At 35.8% G+C, this 18,425-nt stretch overlaps 2 protein-coding genes across 4 annotated transcripts in view; both read right to left on the reverse strand.

Annotated features, from left to right (window-relative positions):
• Positions 1 to 664: 664 nt before the first annotated feature.
• endouc (endonuclease, polyU-specific C) lies at positions 665 to 4,850 on the reverse strand. The gene is made up of 8 exons (XM_082182002.1): positions 4,655 to 4,850; positions 4,187 to 4,246; positions 3,978 to 4,077; positions 3,782 to 3,893; positions 2,679 to 2,800; positions 2,064 to 2,176; positions 1,818 to 1,968; positions 665 to 1,712 (listed from the first exon to the last, which is right to left on the reverse strand). The coding sequence occupies exons 1-8, from the start codon at positions 4,663 to 4,665 to the stop codon at positions 1,452 to 1,454; spliced, it is 930 nt and encodes a 309-aa protein (XP_082038128.1). The 5' UTR covers positions 4,666 to 4,850; the 3' UTR covers positions 665 to 1,451.
• An 828-nt stretch (positions 4,851 to 5,678) lies between these two features.
• Positions 5,679 to 18,425, reverse strand: part of ppfibp1b (PPFIA binding protein 1b) — a 32,979-nt gene continuing 20,232 nt past the window's right edge. For 2 of the 3 annotated variants that reach the window (XM_082181927.1, XM_082181926.1), the window contains 17 exons: positions 18,337 to 18,421; positions 16,673 to 16,812; positions 15,504 to 15,604; positions 14,996 to 15,055; positions 14,729 to 14,789; positions 14,271 to 14,442; positions 12,329 to 12,470; positions 11,502 to 11,633; positions 11,148 to 11,298; positions 10,903 to 11,014; positions 10,660 to 10,748; positions 9,874 to 9,996; positions 9,662 to 9,787; positions 8,393 to 8,581; positions 8,126 to 8,293; positions 6,921 to 6,986; positions 5,679 to 6,676 (listed from right to left, as the gene is read on the reverse strand). In XM_082181927.1, the coding sequence (XP_082038053.1) occupies positions 6,590 to 6,676; positions 6,921 to 6,986; positions 8,126 to 8,293; positions 8,393 to 8,581; positions 9,662 to 9,787; positions 9,874 to 9,996; positions 10,660 to 10,748; positions 10,903 to 11,014; positions 11,148 to 11,298; positions 11,502 to 11,633; positions 12,329 to 12,470; positions 14,271 to 14,442; positions 14,729 to 14,789; positions 14,996 to 15,055; positions 15,504 to 15,604; positions 16,673 to 16,812; positions 18,337 to 18,421 (2,004 nt within the window). In that variant the 3' untranslated portion in view covers positions 5,679 to 6,589. The remainder of the gene's footprint in view (positions 6,677 to 6,920; positions 6,987 to 8,125; positions 8,294 to 8,392; positions 8,582 to 9,661; positions 9,788 to 9,873; positions 9,997 to 10,659; positions 10,749 to 10,902; positions 11,015 to 11,147; positions 11,299 to 11,501; positions 11,634 to 12,328; positions 12,471 to 14,270; positions 14,443 to 14,728; positions 14,790 to 14,995; positions 15,056 to 15,503; positions 15,605 to 16,672; positions 16,813 to 18,336; positions 18,422 to 18,425) is intronic. The other variant, XM_082181928.1, reaches the window with a different exon arrangement.

Genomic DNA, 18,425 nt, shown 5'->3' on the forward strand with positions numbered 1-18,425 from the left:
ACATTTTTTTAAATTAAGATTTTAAGTCTGATACCAAACTTAAAAGCCTGGATTCAACATTTTTATTAAACGATTATTAAACCATAATCTACTAAAGCACAAAATGCTCTTCTGAAGCATGTTCATCTGGTTTTCCAAAAACTTTTTTAATTCATCCGAGTGTTCAGGTGCTGCTGTTATTAAAGCAAAATATGGACAGATCCAAAAAAATATATATAATGTATTCAGCTTTTAATTAAATTTTTTGTTTTGAATGGAAAAATGCTAAATAGAAGCCTTTTCACTAGTGGTTTTAAACGTTTTAAACCTTTGGAGTTTGGACCCATTGTGAATATTTGGTGTATATAGATGGGGTAACTGGTCACCATATTTTTAATAATATATTTTGAATCACATTGTTTATTTTGATTTATTTTTGTATGCTTTACTGTTTGCAGTTAACTTAAATAGTGCTGTGGTGTGACAAATGAATTTCATAAATATGAGGCCATGAATCTGTATGTGTAACAATTATGCAATAATTATAAGTTGTTTATAGCATGTTTTTAAGGTTGGCATGATACAGAAGTTGCGATTATCTTTAATTCACCATTGTGACGTATATCGTAGAGATAGTCGAATAAATAAATGTAATGAGTTCTGCAAATAAACAAACACAAGTGGATCAAGAAATTCTTTTTAATGTGAAAGCTCTATTTTCCGTAACCAACTATGTATATAACAGCAGTCGTGGTCAAAATAGGCAAACAGAAAAACTCTAAATGAGAATACTGTTGTTTGTTAAAGGAACACGCCGACTTTTTGGGACTTTAGCTAATTCACCGTATCCCCCAGAGTTCGATAAGTCCATACATACCCTTTTCATCTCTGTGCGTGCTGTAACTCTGTCTGACGCACCCACCGCTAGCCTAGCTTAGCACAAAGACTGGAGGTAAACGGCTCCAGCTAGCATACTTCTCCCAATAAGTGACAAAATAACGCCAACATTTTCCTATTTACATGTTGTGATTTGTAGAGTCACAGCGTGCACAAATAACAATGTCACATGAGACACAGACATCTTCTAACCGTATACATATTGGGAACTATATTCTCAGAAGGCGAAGCACTGCTACACTTATTGGGAGCAGTATGCTAGCTGGAGCCGTTTACCTCCAGTCTTTGTGCTAAGCTAGGCTAGCGGTGGGTGCGTCAGAAAGAGTTACGGCACACACAGAGATGAAAAGGATATGTATGGACTTATCGAACTCTGGGGGATACAGTGAATAAGCTAAAGTCCCAAAGTCAGTGTGTTCCTTTAACATATTAGTAAACAAGCATCTAAATTGAAGACTTCTCCAATACAAAACAAATATCTACGCATTTAAAATTACAATGTGCCTTTAAAAACTAACTTTAAAAAATGTAAAAAAAAATCTGAAAAGCTATTGTCAGTACACAGTATGTGGGATTTATACGTGTCTGTTGTTGCTGCTAATCAGCTTGGGATAAGCGGTCCCGATAGAGCGGCCATGTCTGTGCACCACCATCTCCAGCTGGTACTCATCCAGATTGACCACAGCTGTGGTGGTCTTCTCAGTGGACGTGAGGAACAGGATGGTAAAGATTGCCATCTCGAACTCAGGACTCACACCAACAAAGGCGCTGGCCACTGGCTTGACCAAACCATGCCAGCTGAACTGCACGTTCAAGACATGATCATCATCTTCAGGCTGCGTGGATGAAAAACAAACACACATTCAGCAAAGTCTGCACACAGAACAATCAATTATTATCTATCGTTGTGTTATCTTCGTATTTATTGATGAAAGAAGTACCGCATTATTGTCCTTGGCTTTGTAACCCTTGTAATCAAGAAGATCCTGCTTCTCTTGCAGGTAAAACTGGACCCAGTTGTGAAGACCCATGATTTCTCTGCCAAATTTGGTTTCCCCAACAAACACATGCTCAAATCCACTGGAATCCTCCCTTTTGGAAGAAAGAAAGTGATGCATTTTATAAATAGAGCAGATAGGGAATAAAAGATAGACATTTTTCATGTTACACTGGTGTATGTTGCTCACCCTCCATTTCTGTCTCTATGATAAAGGCGGAACCACATGTAGTACAACTGACTCTTAAACTGTCTCCGATCTGAGCGTGATTTCCCCTTGCCGATCAGGTACCGGTGGGCACGCTGAGGGAGTAAAACACCATTCATATAAAACTGAACTAATGACCCCAGAATCATAATACGCCCTTCCACACTCTTTTCCTCTTGGCATAATAAGCAGCGGTCAAGAACAGGGGCCGGTTGCATAAACCTCTAAGACTAGTCTTACAAGTTAGACATCAATTTATTTTCTTTAAGATGGTTCATAGCTTTTTTAAATCAGTTACATAAAATAGTTAGCCTATTTTGATAACGAAAAGAAAACTAAGACTGACTGCCCCTGACTAACTGCTAGTAGGTCATACTAGAACTTAAGACACTGTCTTAACATTATGGCTATGTTTATGCAACCGGCCACAGGGTGTGGCAGGCAACAACCACAATATTTTGGTTAGCAACGAGAAAAAAGTTAACTTGTCTTTACATGTAGTACTTTAAATACTTTTCATTTTTTTGTTATTGCCTTGAGAAACAAGAGGAGGAGATTTCTTATTTGGTTAAGGGTGTAATTTGAGTCATACTGTACCTTCATGACTGCGGTATCTAAGATAGCATCCAGAAAGGAGTTATTTTCGGTCACCTCCTCTGTGGTCACCCTCTCTGCCACACCAGTGGACCTCTCATAGTTGTCCAAAAGCTTCATGAAACCTGTTGAGAGATGAGAAAAATCACAGAAGACCAGTTTTGGTTGGTGAAAACAATTTAATTTCTGGTCATTTTGGTGGTTAGGTATCATATTCATACACATGTAAATGGAAGAAATGTAAACCTTCTTTTACTTTATTCCTTTGTGATTTTGTGAGAATTTTTAAAGGGTTAGTTCATCCAAAAATGAAAATTGATTAACCCCCTGGAGCCGGCGTATGGATTACTTTTATTATGGATGGATCCGCTTTTTTGGGCTTCAAAATCTAGGGTCAAACTCACTCCATTATAAAGCTTGGAAGAGCCAGGATATTTTTTAATATAACTCTGATTGTGTTTGGCTGATTGTGAAGTCATATACACCTAGGATGGCTTGAGGGTGAGTAAATTACAAGAGGATTTTCATTTTGGGGTGAACTAACCCTTAAAGTCTCAAGTACTTCAAAATTAAAGCAAAAAGACAGAAAATGTATGATCCTCAAGGTCGAAATGTTTACTTTTTTGTATGTTAATAATTGTGCCTTACGGAACTGGAATGCTCCATGTCTTGTGTTGTAAATGTGAAAATGTGTAATAATAAAAATTGCATCATGTATATTTTGCTATCCTATTCAACCTCATAAATCCAAAATATGTGAAGTGATTTAAATTTATATGCATGAGGGTTTTAAAATATCATTTCAGATTCAAATTTTTCTGATAAAGTGTTGCATCAATCAAGTAATATATGAGTGGTTTCCCAGGGAAAATATGCCCTAACCCAAACTCCACCAAAAGAAGGGACTGAATGCAACATTGAACATTCCACCAATCAACTTTAAGATTAACTGCCTGCCTAAACATGCAACTCTTGGTGTGTCTCTGTTAAATGTTTTAGCACAGCTGCATGGAAAAATCCTTCTTTTTTTGCAAACTGACAAAATGATTAAAGGGGGTTAAGAATCTTTTTTCTTTAGGTGTTGGATTTTTACAAAAGAAACGTACGTGCATAAGTGGTAATGCCGTCCAATTTGGCCTCATCGACACTGGAAAACAGTGGGGATGAGGCATGGTCTGCCGCACTTGTGCTTCCCTGTGCTATGTAACCAGCTTTGCCCTAAAAGAAATGTTAGATTTTTTTAATGTAATACATGATTGGTCACTATACTTAATATTGTGGGACATTAAAAAATACTGATACCTGTAGTGTGATGTTGTAATCAGTTCCAGGCTTCAGGCGATTCACGTCCAGCTTCCAGAGCTCATTGAAAATATTCGAAAGCTCCTGGTTGACATTTTGACTGAGAGTGTAGAGGAAAAAAAAAGTGAATTGTCTAAAACTTGTATAAACAGTTATCAGGTGTAGTGCATTGCATTCATGTATACAGGTCAAATTGGAAAATAGTTTACCTTGCCGCATCACTGAAATTAAACAGTGCCAACAGCACAATAATCCATCCATAATCATACCTGCAACATACAAACATAAGAATGTAGTGTGTGTGATTATATGTGTATATACATATGTATGTATGAATATAGTATATTTGTGTATAGTATATTTCATGCCTGCTACCTACTTATATGGACATAAAATATGCAATGATATAATTTAAGTTTATACAACTTAACCTGCTGGTTTACAGTAAAGAGAAATGCAATATCAAATCGCAAAATAACTGTAATAACTGTAAAATACTGTAAATAACAATAAACACATGAACTTACAAACATAAATGCGACTTAAGAGGTCTCCAAAACAAGGTATTAAAAATCACAACGTTACACTGAATGACCTTCTGTAAAACTATTCTGCTTATTAAAATGCTCTTTAAAGACATACAAGTGTATATGCAAAACATAAAGTGTTCAACATACCCTCTGCGCATGGTTGTTGCTTTGATGCGCGTGCACAGATGAACGCGAACTTGTGTAGTTTTCCTCTTTTGTTGAAGGTCTTATATAAGTGACCACTGACGATTATCTCATGACTGAATACACCCCAATACGTTGACTGACTGAGTCAAACCATTTGCATCGAAAAAGAATAAAGGAGTAGATTGAAAATGTACACCAAAACAACAAATGGGCGGGGCTTAGGATAAGTTGTCTGTGATTGGTCAAGAAGGGTAGACACCGTGTTTTTCACATACTAATTTATTTTCTCTGCACTGGTCGGGACCATAGACTGTAAAAAGGGTCGGGACGGATTTTGATTTAATCATTTTCACGGAGACAACAAAGAACAATTTGTATATCAGATAATTCAGATAACGATTCATTTCAGTGCAAAACATATATTCAGTAGGACAAAGGGTAGGAAGCACACAGGAAAAAGTCAACATTTTTGACATGAAGTACAAGGACTGATTCATTTCATCAGTTTATTTCTAAAAACTGAAAGCAAAAACAGGATACTATATAACCTGATTCAAAACCTGACTTTGAAAGCATGGTGAAAGCAAGTTATATCAATTTTGATTTATGATCAAATGGAAAGAACACGGACTCATTATAAAATGCTAGCAAGCAACTGTACAGACTGTCCAACAGATGGCGCTGTTTATCAACTTTAAACAGTTCCTTACACAAAATAGCTTAAAAATGTAATAGTTTAAAGCATGTAATAGTTACTGTATTTGCTTTTTGTTTTTTTGTTTTAAAAGAAGAAAAAAAAGAAAAAAAGCCTAATTTATATTTTAGAAAAGAAAAATCGCTATGGGAACTATAGTATTTATTTTGGCAGCAATGTTACTCTTAGTAAAATAGTTTGCTTGTAAATGTATGCAAGAATGTGCATTCAAAGTGAATCATACATACTTCATTATTTTAAGAAATTCTGCTCTACCAAGTCACATATAGAATTTACTAATTGACACGAGAATAACAAACAAAGCCTGGATGCTTTCACTGTTTTATTCACCTTTGAAAACGAGCAAAAGTCAACGAAGTACAAACATGTAACTTTGAAATTGTTATGAGTGGCACTATATTTTAAATATATTTTTCAGCTGCTTACAATTTTGTGCACATGCCAGTATTGCATTAAAGATTCATTCATGCTACATGATAGCATTTCCATAAAAGAGAACATTATTGCTATCCTTAAAGTACTGCAGCAGTGTAAAAATAATTCACAATGAACTTTCATTAAAGTAACAAATATTTTATCCAAATGAGACTTAAATAACATGCAAACCTTTACAAACTGGATGTAAAATATATTGTACAGAGTTTTGCATGCAAATGTGTGAAACATGTGCAGTAATGATGCATGTACTGGCTTTATAAATTGTACAGGTAAAAAAAAAAAAATCCAACATTTATGTTTAAGACTGGACCTAGAGCTTTCATTTCAAATATTGATGATACATGCTAGTTTCATTATTGGCAATGTAAAACTTCAATCTATCAACAATTTAATAAAATATATCTTTGATTTTGACTGAAAGTGTCATTGTGCTCTTCTGCCACCATAACTGGCACAAACCTGTCACAGATTTTATTTCAAACCAGCAAACTACAGTAGGACTGCTTTTCATATCATATCGATCCACAAAAATGACCACTGACAATCTGATTAAAAAACAGGGCAGACATTCTTCCATCTACCTTCGGGAGACATATTAATTCAACAAAATGTTCTTGAAAGGCAATTGAAATACTTTAAAATGGTGTTTTGATGAGTTGACGTGGCTGTGATTGATATATTTGGCATTCAGATGTGTGTGTGGAGGTGTTGGCAGAGGAATTGGCACAGTCACTTCCGATTAAAGCAGCAGCACTAGGGGTGAGACGGTCCCTGCAGTGCCCTCACACGTTGGAGTCATCATCCTTTAAGCTGGCATTGGGAAATGGCGTGGAGATCTCCTTGAAGAATTCATCCTCCTTCAGCATACTCTGAGTACAAAACACATCACACACAGTTTAGGCTCAAGAACACACACACACACACACACACACACACACACACACACACACACACACACACACACACACACACACACACACACACACACACACACACACACACACACACACACACACACACACACACACACACACACACACACACACACACACACACACACATATACATACATATAAAGCAGCAAATGAGATCAGATGTGCAGCTGCTTGTTACCGTTAAGTTGTTGATGCCCTCAGAGAAAGCGCCGATCTGCCTTACTGTCCCCTCAGAGTCATCCATCTGGATCAAAAACAATGCAAAGAAGAACAAAGCCATAAAGGTGTTAGTGATTACATTAATTCATTATCTTTAATTATTCAATTAAGATTCTTGACTATCGATTTATCAACTCAGCATACAATACCGATAATGCAATACAATAAAGTTTGGAATAATTAAAGATAAAAGTTTTTTTTTTAAGTCTCTTATGCTCACCAAGGCTGCATTTATTTAATCAAAACTACAGTAAAACAGTAATATTGTGAAATATTATTGTAATTTGAAATGACTGTTTTCTATTGTAATATATTTTAAAATATATAAAATGTATTCCTGTGATGGCAAAGCTGGATTTTCAGTCTTCAGTGTCACATGATCCTTCAGAAATCATTCTAATATGCTCAATAATTATTGATGCTCAATTATTATCAGTGTTACATATCTCTGTTTTTGTTGCTTAATACTTCTGTGAAAAATTTCAGGATTCTTTAATGAATAGTTCAAACAGCATTCATTTGAAATAGAAATCTTCAGTATTATTTTAAATGTTTTTACTGTCACTTTTGATCAAATTAATGCGTCCTTGCTGAATAAAAGTATTAATTTCTAAAAAAAAAAAAAAAAACATCTTACATCATCATCATGGTTTTCACAAATACATAAAGCAGCATGAAAGTTTTCAACATTGATTATAAGAATATGTTTCTTGAGCAGCAAATCAGAATATTAGAATGATTTCTGAAGGATCATGTGACACTGGAAACTGTAATGATGCTGAAAATTCAGCTTTGCATTATTACAGGAATAAATTCTTACATTTATTTAATTCATCTTAAAATGCATTTAAACAGAAAACGTTATTTTATTTTAAACTGTAATAATATTTTAAATATGACTGTTTTTACTGTATTTTTTTATCAAATAAATGTTGTTTCGGTGAGCATAAGAGGTTTCCTTCAAAGACATTAAAAGAAGCACTTTATTATTTATAAATTTATATTAAATAATTAAAATATTGTAGTTAAAATGACACATTATTCAATGAGTCTTCCATGTGTTTTGCAGTATTTAATGTTAACAATGATAAATTCCAGATTTTTTTTTTTTCAATGTTCATCCTGACCACCGGACATCATGCACCCACAAGCTTCTATCACTACCTGGTCGAATCGATCTAGGTCATCATCATAGATCTGGAGCTCCATGCCTCTGTAGCCCTTCTGGAAGCTGCGTCCTTTGGGCATCTCCACATCCATGGGACAGACATACTCTTCATTGTCCTCTTGCTTCTTCTTCCTACCAAACCCCCCAAACGCCAGCTTGTGCGGCTAAAATTGACACAGACACAAACGTATGTTTATACTCCAATTTTAATGAATCACATGCCAGTTCTGCAGTAAATAGCCTGGAGATGTTGTGCATCATACCTTGACTTTAGCCGTGGCAGTGAGTAAGATGTAGTCTGGGTTCTCTAGACACTCCTGTTTGTGTTGCTGGGCCTCAGAACCCACCAGCAGGTTAAAGTGAGTGGCCAGATGCCTCCGCAGCAGTGTCTTATTGGGGGGAATATTTAGCAGCAGAGCCATCGTCTCCACATTAAAGCGAGGTTCCAGCACCTGAAACAAAGAAAAAAAAAAAGACAACCATTTGATCCATCATTTGAATATTGGTAAGTTTCATTAAAAAAAGCAAAATTTTGAGCAATTTGAGACTACATCTGGATCGGATTCAGAACGATGATCAAAACACAGATGGAGTAGATCGAGTCCATCAACACCTCTAAAGCTTCACAGTCCTATAGCTCATCCTGGGTCGACAATTCATTCAGTAACATTAGGCAGTTTTGATTTATAGGCTATTTAATGTTGGTGATTGCGTTATTTTACATACGGTATGCATATGATTACATAAGATATTGTTCGTTTCTGCATCTTCTTCGCATGTGTTTTGATCAGGAGACGCGTAATAGCGCCCCTTTACCGTATAACAAGGATTTCCAGAAAATTCTGTCAACGGCGGGGAACGGTTGTTTCACAAATGATGGAAATTTCCATCAATGGCGGGGAAAGAGTTAATCGCTGTTTTCTCACTGCAGTCATTTTTGTTTTTTATTTTGTTATTGAAAAGAAAGCACAGCACATATTTACATATTCACCTAAACGGGTTGCGATGTTCGCTAAAAGTATACCGATGCAAAGGAATTTCGAATTTCTTATTACCCCTGAGCAAAGAATGAAAAAGAACTTTGCTGGGAATATATATTGGGGCATTAAGGGATAGTTCACCTAAAAATGACAAATTCTGTCATCATTTAATCACCCTTATGCTGTTTCAAACCTGTATGAGTTTCTTTCTTCTGTTGAACACAAAAGAAGATATTTTGAAGAAGGTTAATCAAACTGTTGACGGTAGCCATTGACTTCCATAGTGGGAAAAAAATACTATGGATGTCAATGGCTACCGTCAACCAAAATTCTTCAAAATATCTTCTTTTGTGATCAGCAGAAGAAAGAAACTCATACAGGTTTAGAACAACTTGAGGGTAAGTAGTTTCATTTTTGGGTGAACTATCCCTTTAAGGGGTACAGTGTTCATAGATCAACTCTTGCAGGCTTTTAACTTACACATTTTCTCTTATGAGTAAAGCTTTAACCATTTCAATCAATAATCTAAACGAGTACATAGACTTTTCTCACCATCAGTCCTCCATGTACTCCACTGCCCCTCAGATTGGGCGCATATTCAGCCAGGTCAACGGACCGCAGCCACTCCATCACACGGTGGTTGGTCCATTGAGAGACCTCAGCAGGACTTATGTTGTTCTGAAATGATGGTGAGCATAAGGAATGCTAGTACAAGTGCAAAAATAACAGGATAGCCCAAATTAGAGTTTAGTCTCTCTTCCTACCTCATCTGAAGGTCGTCGCCGTAGACAGTTGGGGTCATAGTTGTTGAGCCGGAGCACCTGGATGGCTCTCTTAATACTGAGGTGATGTAAAACACTGCCCACTTTCAGAGATAACAGGTCATCCTGTTTAGCGGGAGAAGAAAAACATTACTAAAATGCTACCACACCTTTCTATGAAAGCTGATGCTACTCAACAAACCGAACAACTTGTTTCTTATTACAATACCATTTAAAAGTTTAGGGGTAGTAAAGTTATATTTATTTATGAATTAATACATTTATTCAGTTAGGACACATTATAATGTTATTAAAAAAAATCCATTTCAATTAAAATTGCGGTTCTCTTGAACTTTATATTCCTCAAAGAAAAGAAAAACAAAAATCACATTTTCCACAAAAATATTAACCAGTAAAACTGTTTTCAACCTTGATGATAATAGGAAACATCTTATTGAGCACCAAATCGGCATATTTGAATGATTTCTGAAGGATCATGTGACACTGAAGACTGGAGTAATGCCATCACAGGAATAAATTACATTTTAAAATATATAAAAAATAGAAAACAGTCATTTTAAAATGTGTAAAAATATTTCATTACATTACAGTTTTTGCTGTATTTTTGATCAAATCAATGCAGCATTGCTGAGCATAAGAGACCTCTATCAAAAACATTTGAAAAATCCTACCCACCCCAAACTTTTGAAAGGCGGCGTATGTTAAAAGCTAGTTTAACCTTTCATTTAATGATTAAAACCTTATGAAATGATTGAGAAAAAGACTAACCACAGTCATATAGTGAAGCATCCGCCCATCCACACGTCCCTCGTCAAACTGAGTCTTGTACTGCGGGAGGCCGATATCATCAAGCCACCCTAGAACAGAAGGAAAGAGGTAGCAACTCAAAAACAGTTCAATCAGTTATTAATCAATCAAGAAAATGATTCAATCTGAGTGTTAACCTTAATTTAACCATCATTTAACCAACCAATCTATGATACTGTGGATAAATAAACATCAATTCCTTACTTGTCACCCAGTGGTAGTCTAGTTTGCCCTTGTTGTCATCTTCCTCTGAGCCCAGTGCCTGCAGGGCCAGCTGGAGTTTCTTCCTGTGGAGAGGGTGTTTTATTCCCATCTCCTGCATAGAGAGGGCAGAACAGTCCTTAAACATGAACTTCAGAAGGAAAACTTATTATTACGAGGTTTAAACGTGGTCTCAGAAGTTTGGACTCCACTATATGCTCTCATCCTGATACTGAGTAAGAACTCACTCTTTCCAGATCCTGCTGGGATGCCTGCAGGAGCGTCTGGCCGGAGGAGACCCACTGCCTTGCCAAGCTCACGTACAACCCCAGTCCCTGCTCCTGCATCCAATCACACACCTGCTCCCGGGACCAGCGTGCAAACGGAGCATCCAACTCGCTGGAAAACACAAACAAGCACATCTCACACAGCATGTACTACTAAAATGTGACTCTGACAACAAAATAAATGAGTTTTTAATGAGGAACTGAACCAATAAATCAACAACTATGCATATGAACCCGTCAACAAGGTGTCTTTACCAACAGCAGATCTTTCCAATTTGAGGAGGTGCTCTATCCTGTGTCGCTGTGAATACTGACCTGTTGGTGTTCTGCAGGTCACGTGACCAGCCCAGCCTGGGCCCAGCTGTGGCTCTGACTCCACCCCGTTTAAACTCACTCTCTGATAGGTTATCATCCAGGTTGAATGTGGTTGATTGACTTCTTTTGAGTCTTCAAAGAAGAGGAGAAAGTCATTTTTATCAAGTTCATCTCAAACTGATGTGGGTTAACTAAGCAGATTACAGATTTATTGATACTACATGCTTTAAATGACAGTTTGACAAAAGTTTTTCCACATTTATCTAAAAAAAAACTAACAACAACAACACAAACACATATATACTGTATGTTTATACTGTATACACATTAAAATATACATTTATTTTGCTACAATTAGGGTGTTGTTTATAAAAAAGGTTACTTAGACGTTTAAAGAAAATCAGAACAACATATTTATTTTTTATTAATATTCAATTTAAGTAATAATGAAAATTGCAATAAAATAATACTTTAAATAAAACAGATAAATATTTGTCTACTATTATAGTATTTATTTATATTTTGAGTTAGCTTTTCTTTTTAATTTAATTTTAGATTTTATTAATTTTGTTATGTGCATGTCATTAGTTTTTTTTAAAATTATATTTAGCTTAAACTTATTTTCATTTAGTTACCAAGGCAACATGTCTAATTTTTTTTTGTGTAATCTAATATTAATACTTTATTTTATTTCAGCGCTTTATTTTATTGCTTTTCCTCAAATGAACAAAAACTACTTTTAATAGTTTTAGTTAACGACACTTCTAGGATATGAAATATGCTGGATGTCCAAAACATCCAATACTGCACCTCCGTTTCATACTCACTTTCCAAAGAGTGCTTTGATTCCTTTAGACTTTTTCTTGCCCTCCGGAGAAATGGGGAGAGTGTGTGTGCTGTCACTGTCAGCTGACCTCTGCGGCATGCCTGCCAGATCCAGATGGTCAGTGCCGTCCCTCTCCGTCTCAGCTGTGCAAACAAACACACACACAAGACCTGTTGTCACCACAGCACAACACATTACCCACAATGCCATGGTTAGTCGAGCATCAAATAAACTGAGGATTATGGGAAGGAAGAAAAAACAAGGCAGTTGTTCAGTTGGAGACCAGAGCAGTAAAAATGTCATGAATAACAGGAAGTTCAAAAGAAATAAAGCCCAAAAATTACAGCGTATTCCTTGAACTACTGGAATCAGCATCACGGGGCAAGACTGCAGATGACTTCTCGTCTGGACTGAAGAACAACTGGATGGGGTTTATTTTAGGAGTGGAACCACGGAACAAATTCACATGCTGACATGCAAGTTAACACAATGAAAGTAATAACATCTCTGTAGTTGAATGGGACTAAATGCAGCCTGAACGAACATTCGTACAGTAGTCTAGATGTGAAGGGCACATATAGAGCTGTGAGAATGTGGTCTGAATATTTGAGTGCTGGGTAATGTGGTCACAAAATAACATGTGATGAGGACAGAACCTCCATATTCTTCATCTTGAAGGGCTCACGCTGGTTACCACAAGAGCTCAATGTTTAAACACGTCTATTTAGACTATTATTTTGACAAAGAGGACTTAAAAAAACAATTATCATTACCTCATTTAATATCATCTCCTGCTATGAAGTAAAGAAATGAAAATAAACCAACTTGAGCCCTAAATTGCTTATTTTCAGAAAGACAGACTTTTTCAAATAAAGCTTGAATGAAACTAAAATAAACTATGTGGTCCCTTTTACAATATGTTAGAGATCACAATCATTTTCAAAATCATTAAAATACTTGTTGGATCTCTATATTCATATAGCAACTTATTTTTATTATTCGTTTATTTGTCAGGGACAATGCAGCGCACATTATTACAAACATAATTATCACGTCAAAACCATCACAATATGTGTAGATGTGTTGCATAAAAGGTTTCTAGCCAATAGGCTAATTTGCAACCCCTATTGAACTGAACAATGTAATTACTCAAGCACCCTTGAGTCTCAAGTATGACATTAAATTTGGTTAAAAAGGGACCTAACCTATTATGCTTTTTTTGTGTAATGTTGCTGTTTGAGCATGAAAAAGGTCTGCAAAGTTACAAAGTAAAAAGTCCACTCCAAAGAGTTATTCTGTATATCAGTAAGAATGGTTTCTGAACTCCTTCTGAACTGTTTCTTCTGGGAAGTGCACATCACAATATTTCTCATTTACATAATTCCCGCCCAACGTATACACAATAAAGGGGCAACAATATAAAATGTGAGAAATAATGTGTTTTTTGAACATTCAAGTATGAAAAACTAGTAGACCCCAAAAGCAAAAATCAAGCCTTTATAAAAGCACTTCATATGACCTCTATAATAGCAGAAGCAGTGATTATGTTTGATATGGTACAAAATGGTCAGAGAGCCAATAGATTATTATGTTTGGAAAAACAAAATGCATTGCGTTGAAGGATTTTTCCTTGAAGGGAAAGAAAGAAATAAAAACACACCCAAGTTCTGCTTTGTCTTTCTCCGGAGAGGCCATACAGCAGGTCTAGCCAATAAAAGAGTGTCTGTACTACTACTAAAACAGATGCATACATACAGTACCAGGCATATGTTTGACTCGTGAACTTTTTAGTCTAAAAGTGAAAAGTCTGTATGTCCAAACGATTGTCTGCTACTGTACATACAAACAGAGCACAGTTTTTCCAAAGTTATTGTCGCTTTTTTGATCACAGTGAAACTTTAGCAGACCAAGGGCATATTTATCTAGAAGTAAGATAGTCTCACCTAAATTAGGGGCACTAGCAGTCCTCTTCCCTCCCTTGATCTTGAAGAATCCCCGTCCAAAGGAAGATCTCATTTTCCTGCTGCCGAAGCTGTCATCCTCAGCCGTTCGAGAAGAGCATGGGGATTTGGGTGGTAGAGTTGTAATCTTGTTGAACTCATCAAAAGATTTGCTCTAAAAGAACAGGAAGAAAACATTTCAGAAACCTCAAATAATTTCATGTATGTAATAAAAAAATTGGTTCTGTTAATAATAGAATAGAATAACCTCTGCTGGCCTATGATCTACTGCTAAAGACCTCTAGAATTAAAAATGGCTAAATAGAAATTGTTTATCTTACTTTATATCCTCACAATTACATTGCAAGTATTCAATATATTTCCTATCCCTAATGAAAACTAATAAGGCTTTTTCATTTTAAATTTTTCTCAAGTCAAGTCTCGAGTAAGCTGAAATTCACCTTTTCACTGGCTTTTCCATCGAGGTTGTCCTGGCTTCCTGATTTAGTGACCTCTGATGTTCTAAAACATGAAAAGACATTGTTACCATCACTATTTCCAACATACAGATGTTCATAAGTGGCATCTTCTAGTTATCAAACCACCATGTTAAGGTGTCAGACACACAATTTGTTTCACAATAATAGTGGCATTTCAGGTTACCCAAAATCTGGCATTTCAAAATGTGCCATTGTTGTAACCCAACTCCACCAGACACGCATACTCACTCGGGACTCTCATGTAATGGGGTCTCCTGTGATTGTGTTGGCTCCTGACACTCTTTATCACTACAAAGGACAAACACACAAGCATTGGGATGCAGAGGTGCTGGCAAAGCATGATGGGTAAGCAGTGAGGTGAGGTGTATAGACAGACATACACTGATGTGCTAAAAGTGAGAAAGTGACACTATAAAACCCCATAGAATGATGAGATAGCTTGAAGAAGGTGATCGTCATGAACTCTGATATAGATAATAGACAAAAGGCATTTCAAAGGACGGAAGGAGGATGCTATCATAAAAACACAAGAAAGGAAAAGGTGCAACATGGAGAATGGGATGCTTAGCTAGTAGGCTGTAACATAGATGGGATGCTTCGGGATGTAAACCTACAGCCACAGCTTTGATATGAACGAATGTTTGCTTGTCCAGAGTTTGTCAGATGATGAGCCTGCATGAAAAAACAACCTCAGCAGACACAATGTGTGTTTTAATGTACTGATCTGAGATTGTACCTTGATGACTGCATGTGTTCCAGTACTGAATCGCTGTCTGCTTTGTCTGGGGATGGTACTGTGAACGATGGCACTTGGAATGTACTGACAAATGTAGCCGCCTACATATGAAGAGAATATGCAAAGGAAAATTCACAACAGTAAATTCTCTACAACAGTATTTTTTCAAAATGCAGACCCACGGAGGTCCACCTCAAACAACCTTTCAAGCATAAAAATACAATATTTTATATAAATATAATTTAATTAAATTATTTTGATTGAGCGTTTTTATTAAGGATTTTTTTGTTTTGCATTTTGACCATTTTTATGACAAAGTACATTTTACCCTATTACATATTCTGATTGAGTCTCTAATGAGTTCTCATTACTGTAATGCAGTAAAAACATCACTAATATTTTTTCTATTTTTACATCAGTACTACAGTATGTACACCTTTCATAATATATAAATAATTTACTATTAAAATAATGCATTTCTTTTTGTATTAAAGAGAGTGGTTATTGTTCAAAAAAACTATTAAAATAATTTTCATTAATTGAAAAAAATCTGAAATAAAATAAAATATAAATCTGAGAAATTTTTTTTAATGAAAGTTAGAACTCTAAAAACAAACTAATAAAAATGGCAAAAGCACATAAAATTACTAAAACAAATTTAAATTTAAATTAAACTCAAAATATAAAAATAAAAGCTAATTAAATATTAATAAATACAATAATAGTATATAAATAACACTAAAATAACACTGATTACAGGAATGTCAAATTTCATTAACATAAGTTTTGGGAGTCCTTGGTTCAAAAAATTTGAGAAATCCTACTGCATACGTCTCATTCCAATGATCCATCGCTTCTGAACAGTAATATCTGAAGACATAGTCACTCCATGATAATCTATCTGATACTCAGCTCGTCAGTGACAGTATGAGCCAGCTACATGTATTACAAGTGTTCAGTTGTGCTTTTAGCCTAAAAAAACACCAACAACACAACTTTGCTGAACTGTCAATCAGCCTGTGTTGCTCTAAATTAAGAACATTATAGGTTGCAGGAACTTGCAGTGCAGTGATTTCATATTAGGCACGGCAAAACAAAATATTATATGCAGATTAACAACCAAAAGTGAATGGTATAACCTCGAGGGATATTCTATATGAAATTTGTACCTCATTTTGACCCCTCACAGCGACTTCCTCTGTGTAAGCGAGCAGAGACTTCTCCGTGTCCATGGAAACGGAGAGGGGGGTGGACATGGAGAGGGAGCTGTCGCTATTGCTCTCATCACTGTCTCCGTCTTTGACCTTATCTGATGAAAAAGACAGGAGAAGAGGGAGATCAGATCATTAGCTAGGGAACACGCCACTCAGCACCATAAGAACAAATACAGCCTGTCACTTAACAACAGCATGTTAAGGGATTTAACTAATTGGGTGAATCTCTAGAAAATATATCAAGGTCACATTCATAATACAGTATTATATAATAAAGTGTAATGTAATATAGTATAGCATAGTATAGTACTATAATAATATAATATAATATAATATAATATAATAAATATACTATATTATAATTAATATAATGGGCCCTATTTTAACGATATAAGCGCATGGTCTAAAGCGCACAGCGCAAGTTCACTTGAGGCGTGTCCAAATCCACTTTTGCTGGCGCATGGTCTTAAAGGGTTGTCCCTATTCTCTTAATGAGTAATGGGTGTGTTAAACCAATCAGAGTCTCATCTCCCATTCCCTTTAAATGCCAGTTGCGCTTGCGCCATGGCAGATTCGCTATTTACATGACGGAATATGATAGTGGAAAGACCGATCGCGTCTCCAGAGCGATAACGGAACAGCTCGTGTGCGAGGTAAAAGTGCGCAAGCAGACCATCTACGGGACAAGCCGGATTCCACCATATCTTTACGTACACAATAATAATCTTTTACATTGTAATCCTTTTATTTTTTATATTTGACATGTTTGTGTGCTGCTGTGTGTCCCTGTGTGTTCAATAAGCAGAGTGTACGCGCGTTGTGGACCCGCCTATAGCCGCACATTACTAACGCGCTCTTTAAATAACAAAAAAAGAATATTGCGCCATTGACTTTAGACCAGGTTTCAGTTGGTCAATGGCGCAGTCTATTTATGTTGCCTCAAAATAGCAACATGCCAACAAAGCACCAGAACACACCTCGTTTTCAGACCAGCAGCCCATGGGCGCACATGCATTTGCTATTTAAACAACGTGGCGCAGGACGTGAAAATGATAACTGCGTCGGACTGAAACTAGCAAAAAAGCTGGGTGTAAGATAGGGCCCAATGTAGTTTAATCTAGAAAACATGTCAAGGTCACATTCATAATACAGTATTAAATAATAAAGTATAATATAATGTTATATAATATAATTTTCCCCTGATATTATGATTTGTTCCCCCTGTAAAGGAAAGTCCCCATGGTGTTTCTCTTTACTGTAATAGAGTAATATAAAAACGTCAACTTAAAAAAAAAAAAAAGAGACAAACATTTTAAATGTTGCTTTGTCAACTAACTGTAATACATTAATACTAAATTACTCGCACTAAAACTATAATAAAAATAAAAGCTAAATATAAATGTTTAAAAACAAAACCTAATAAAATAACAGAAGTACACGACAAAATTCCTAAACTTAAACTAAATTTTAAATTCAAATAAAAACTCAATATACAAAAACCTATTTCAAACCATTAATAAATAGTATATAAATAATATAAAAATAACACAGAGTGATAAATGCACTTCATTCACATCCCTTTGGAATAGTTTTTATTAAAAGTTAGTAAAATAAATCACCTTTTCTCCCCTGAGCTGACATGACCATCTCTTGCACTTTCTTGTAACGCATCAGTGACTGTCGCAACTCTTCAATCTTGCGATCCTAC

The sequence above is a fragment of the Leuciscus leuciscus genome, assembly GCF_965113295.1.
Source record: "Leuciscus leuciscus genome assembly, chromosome: 10".
NCBI classification, from domain to species: domain Eukaryota; kingdom Metazoa; phylum Chordata; class Actinopteri; order Cypriniformes; family Leuciscidae; genus Leuciscus; species Leuciscus leuciscus.

Coding starts and splice junctions, on each gene's coding strand:
- endouc (XM_082182002.1), bottom strand. Junction 4,078..4,186: donor AATTTCAGTGATGCGGCAAG/GTAAACTATTTT, acceptor CTACACTCTCAG/TCAAAATGTCAACCAGGAGC. Junction 3,894..3,977: donor ATTACAACATCACACTACAG/GTATCAGTATTT, acceptor CATTTCTTTTAG/GGCAAAGCTGGTTACATAGC.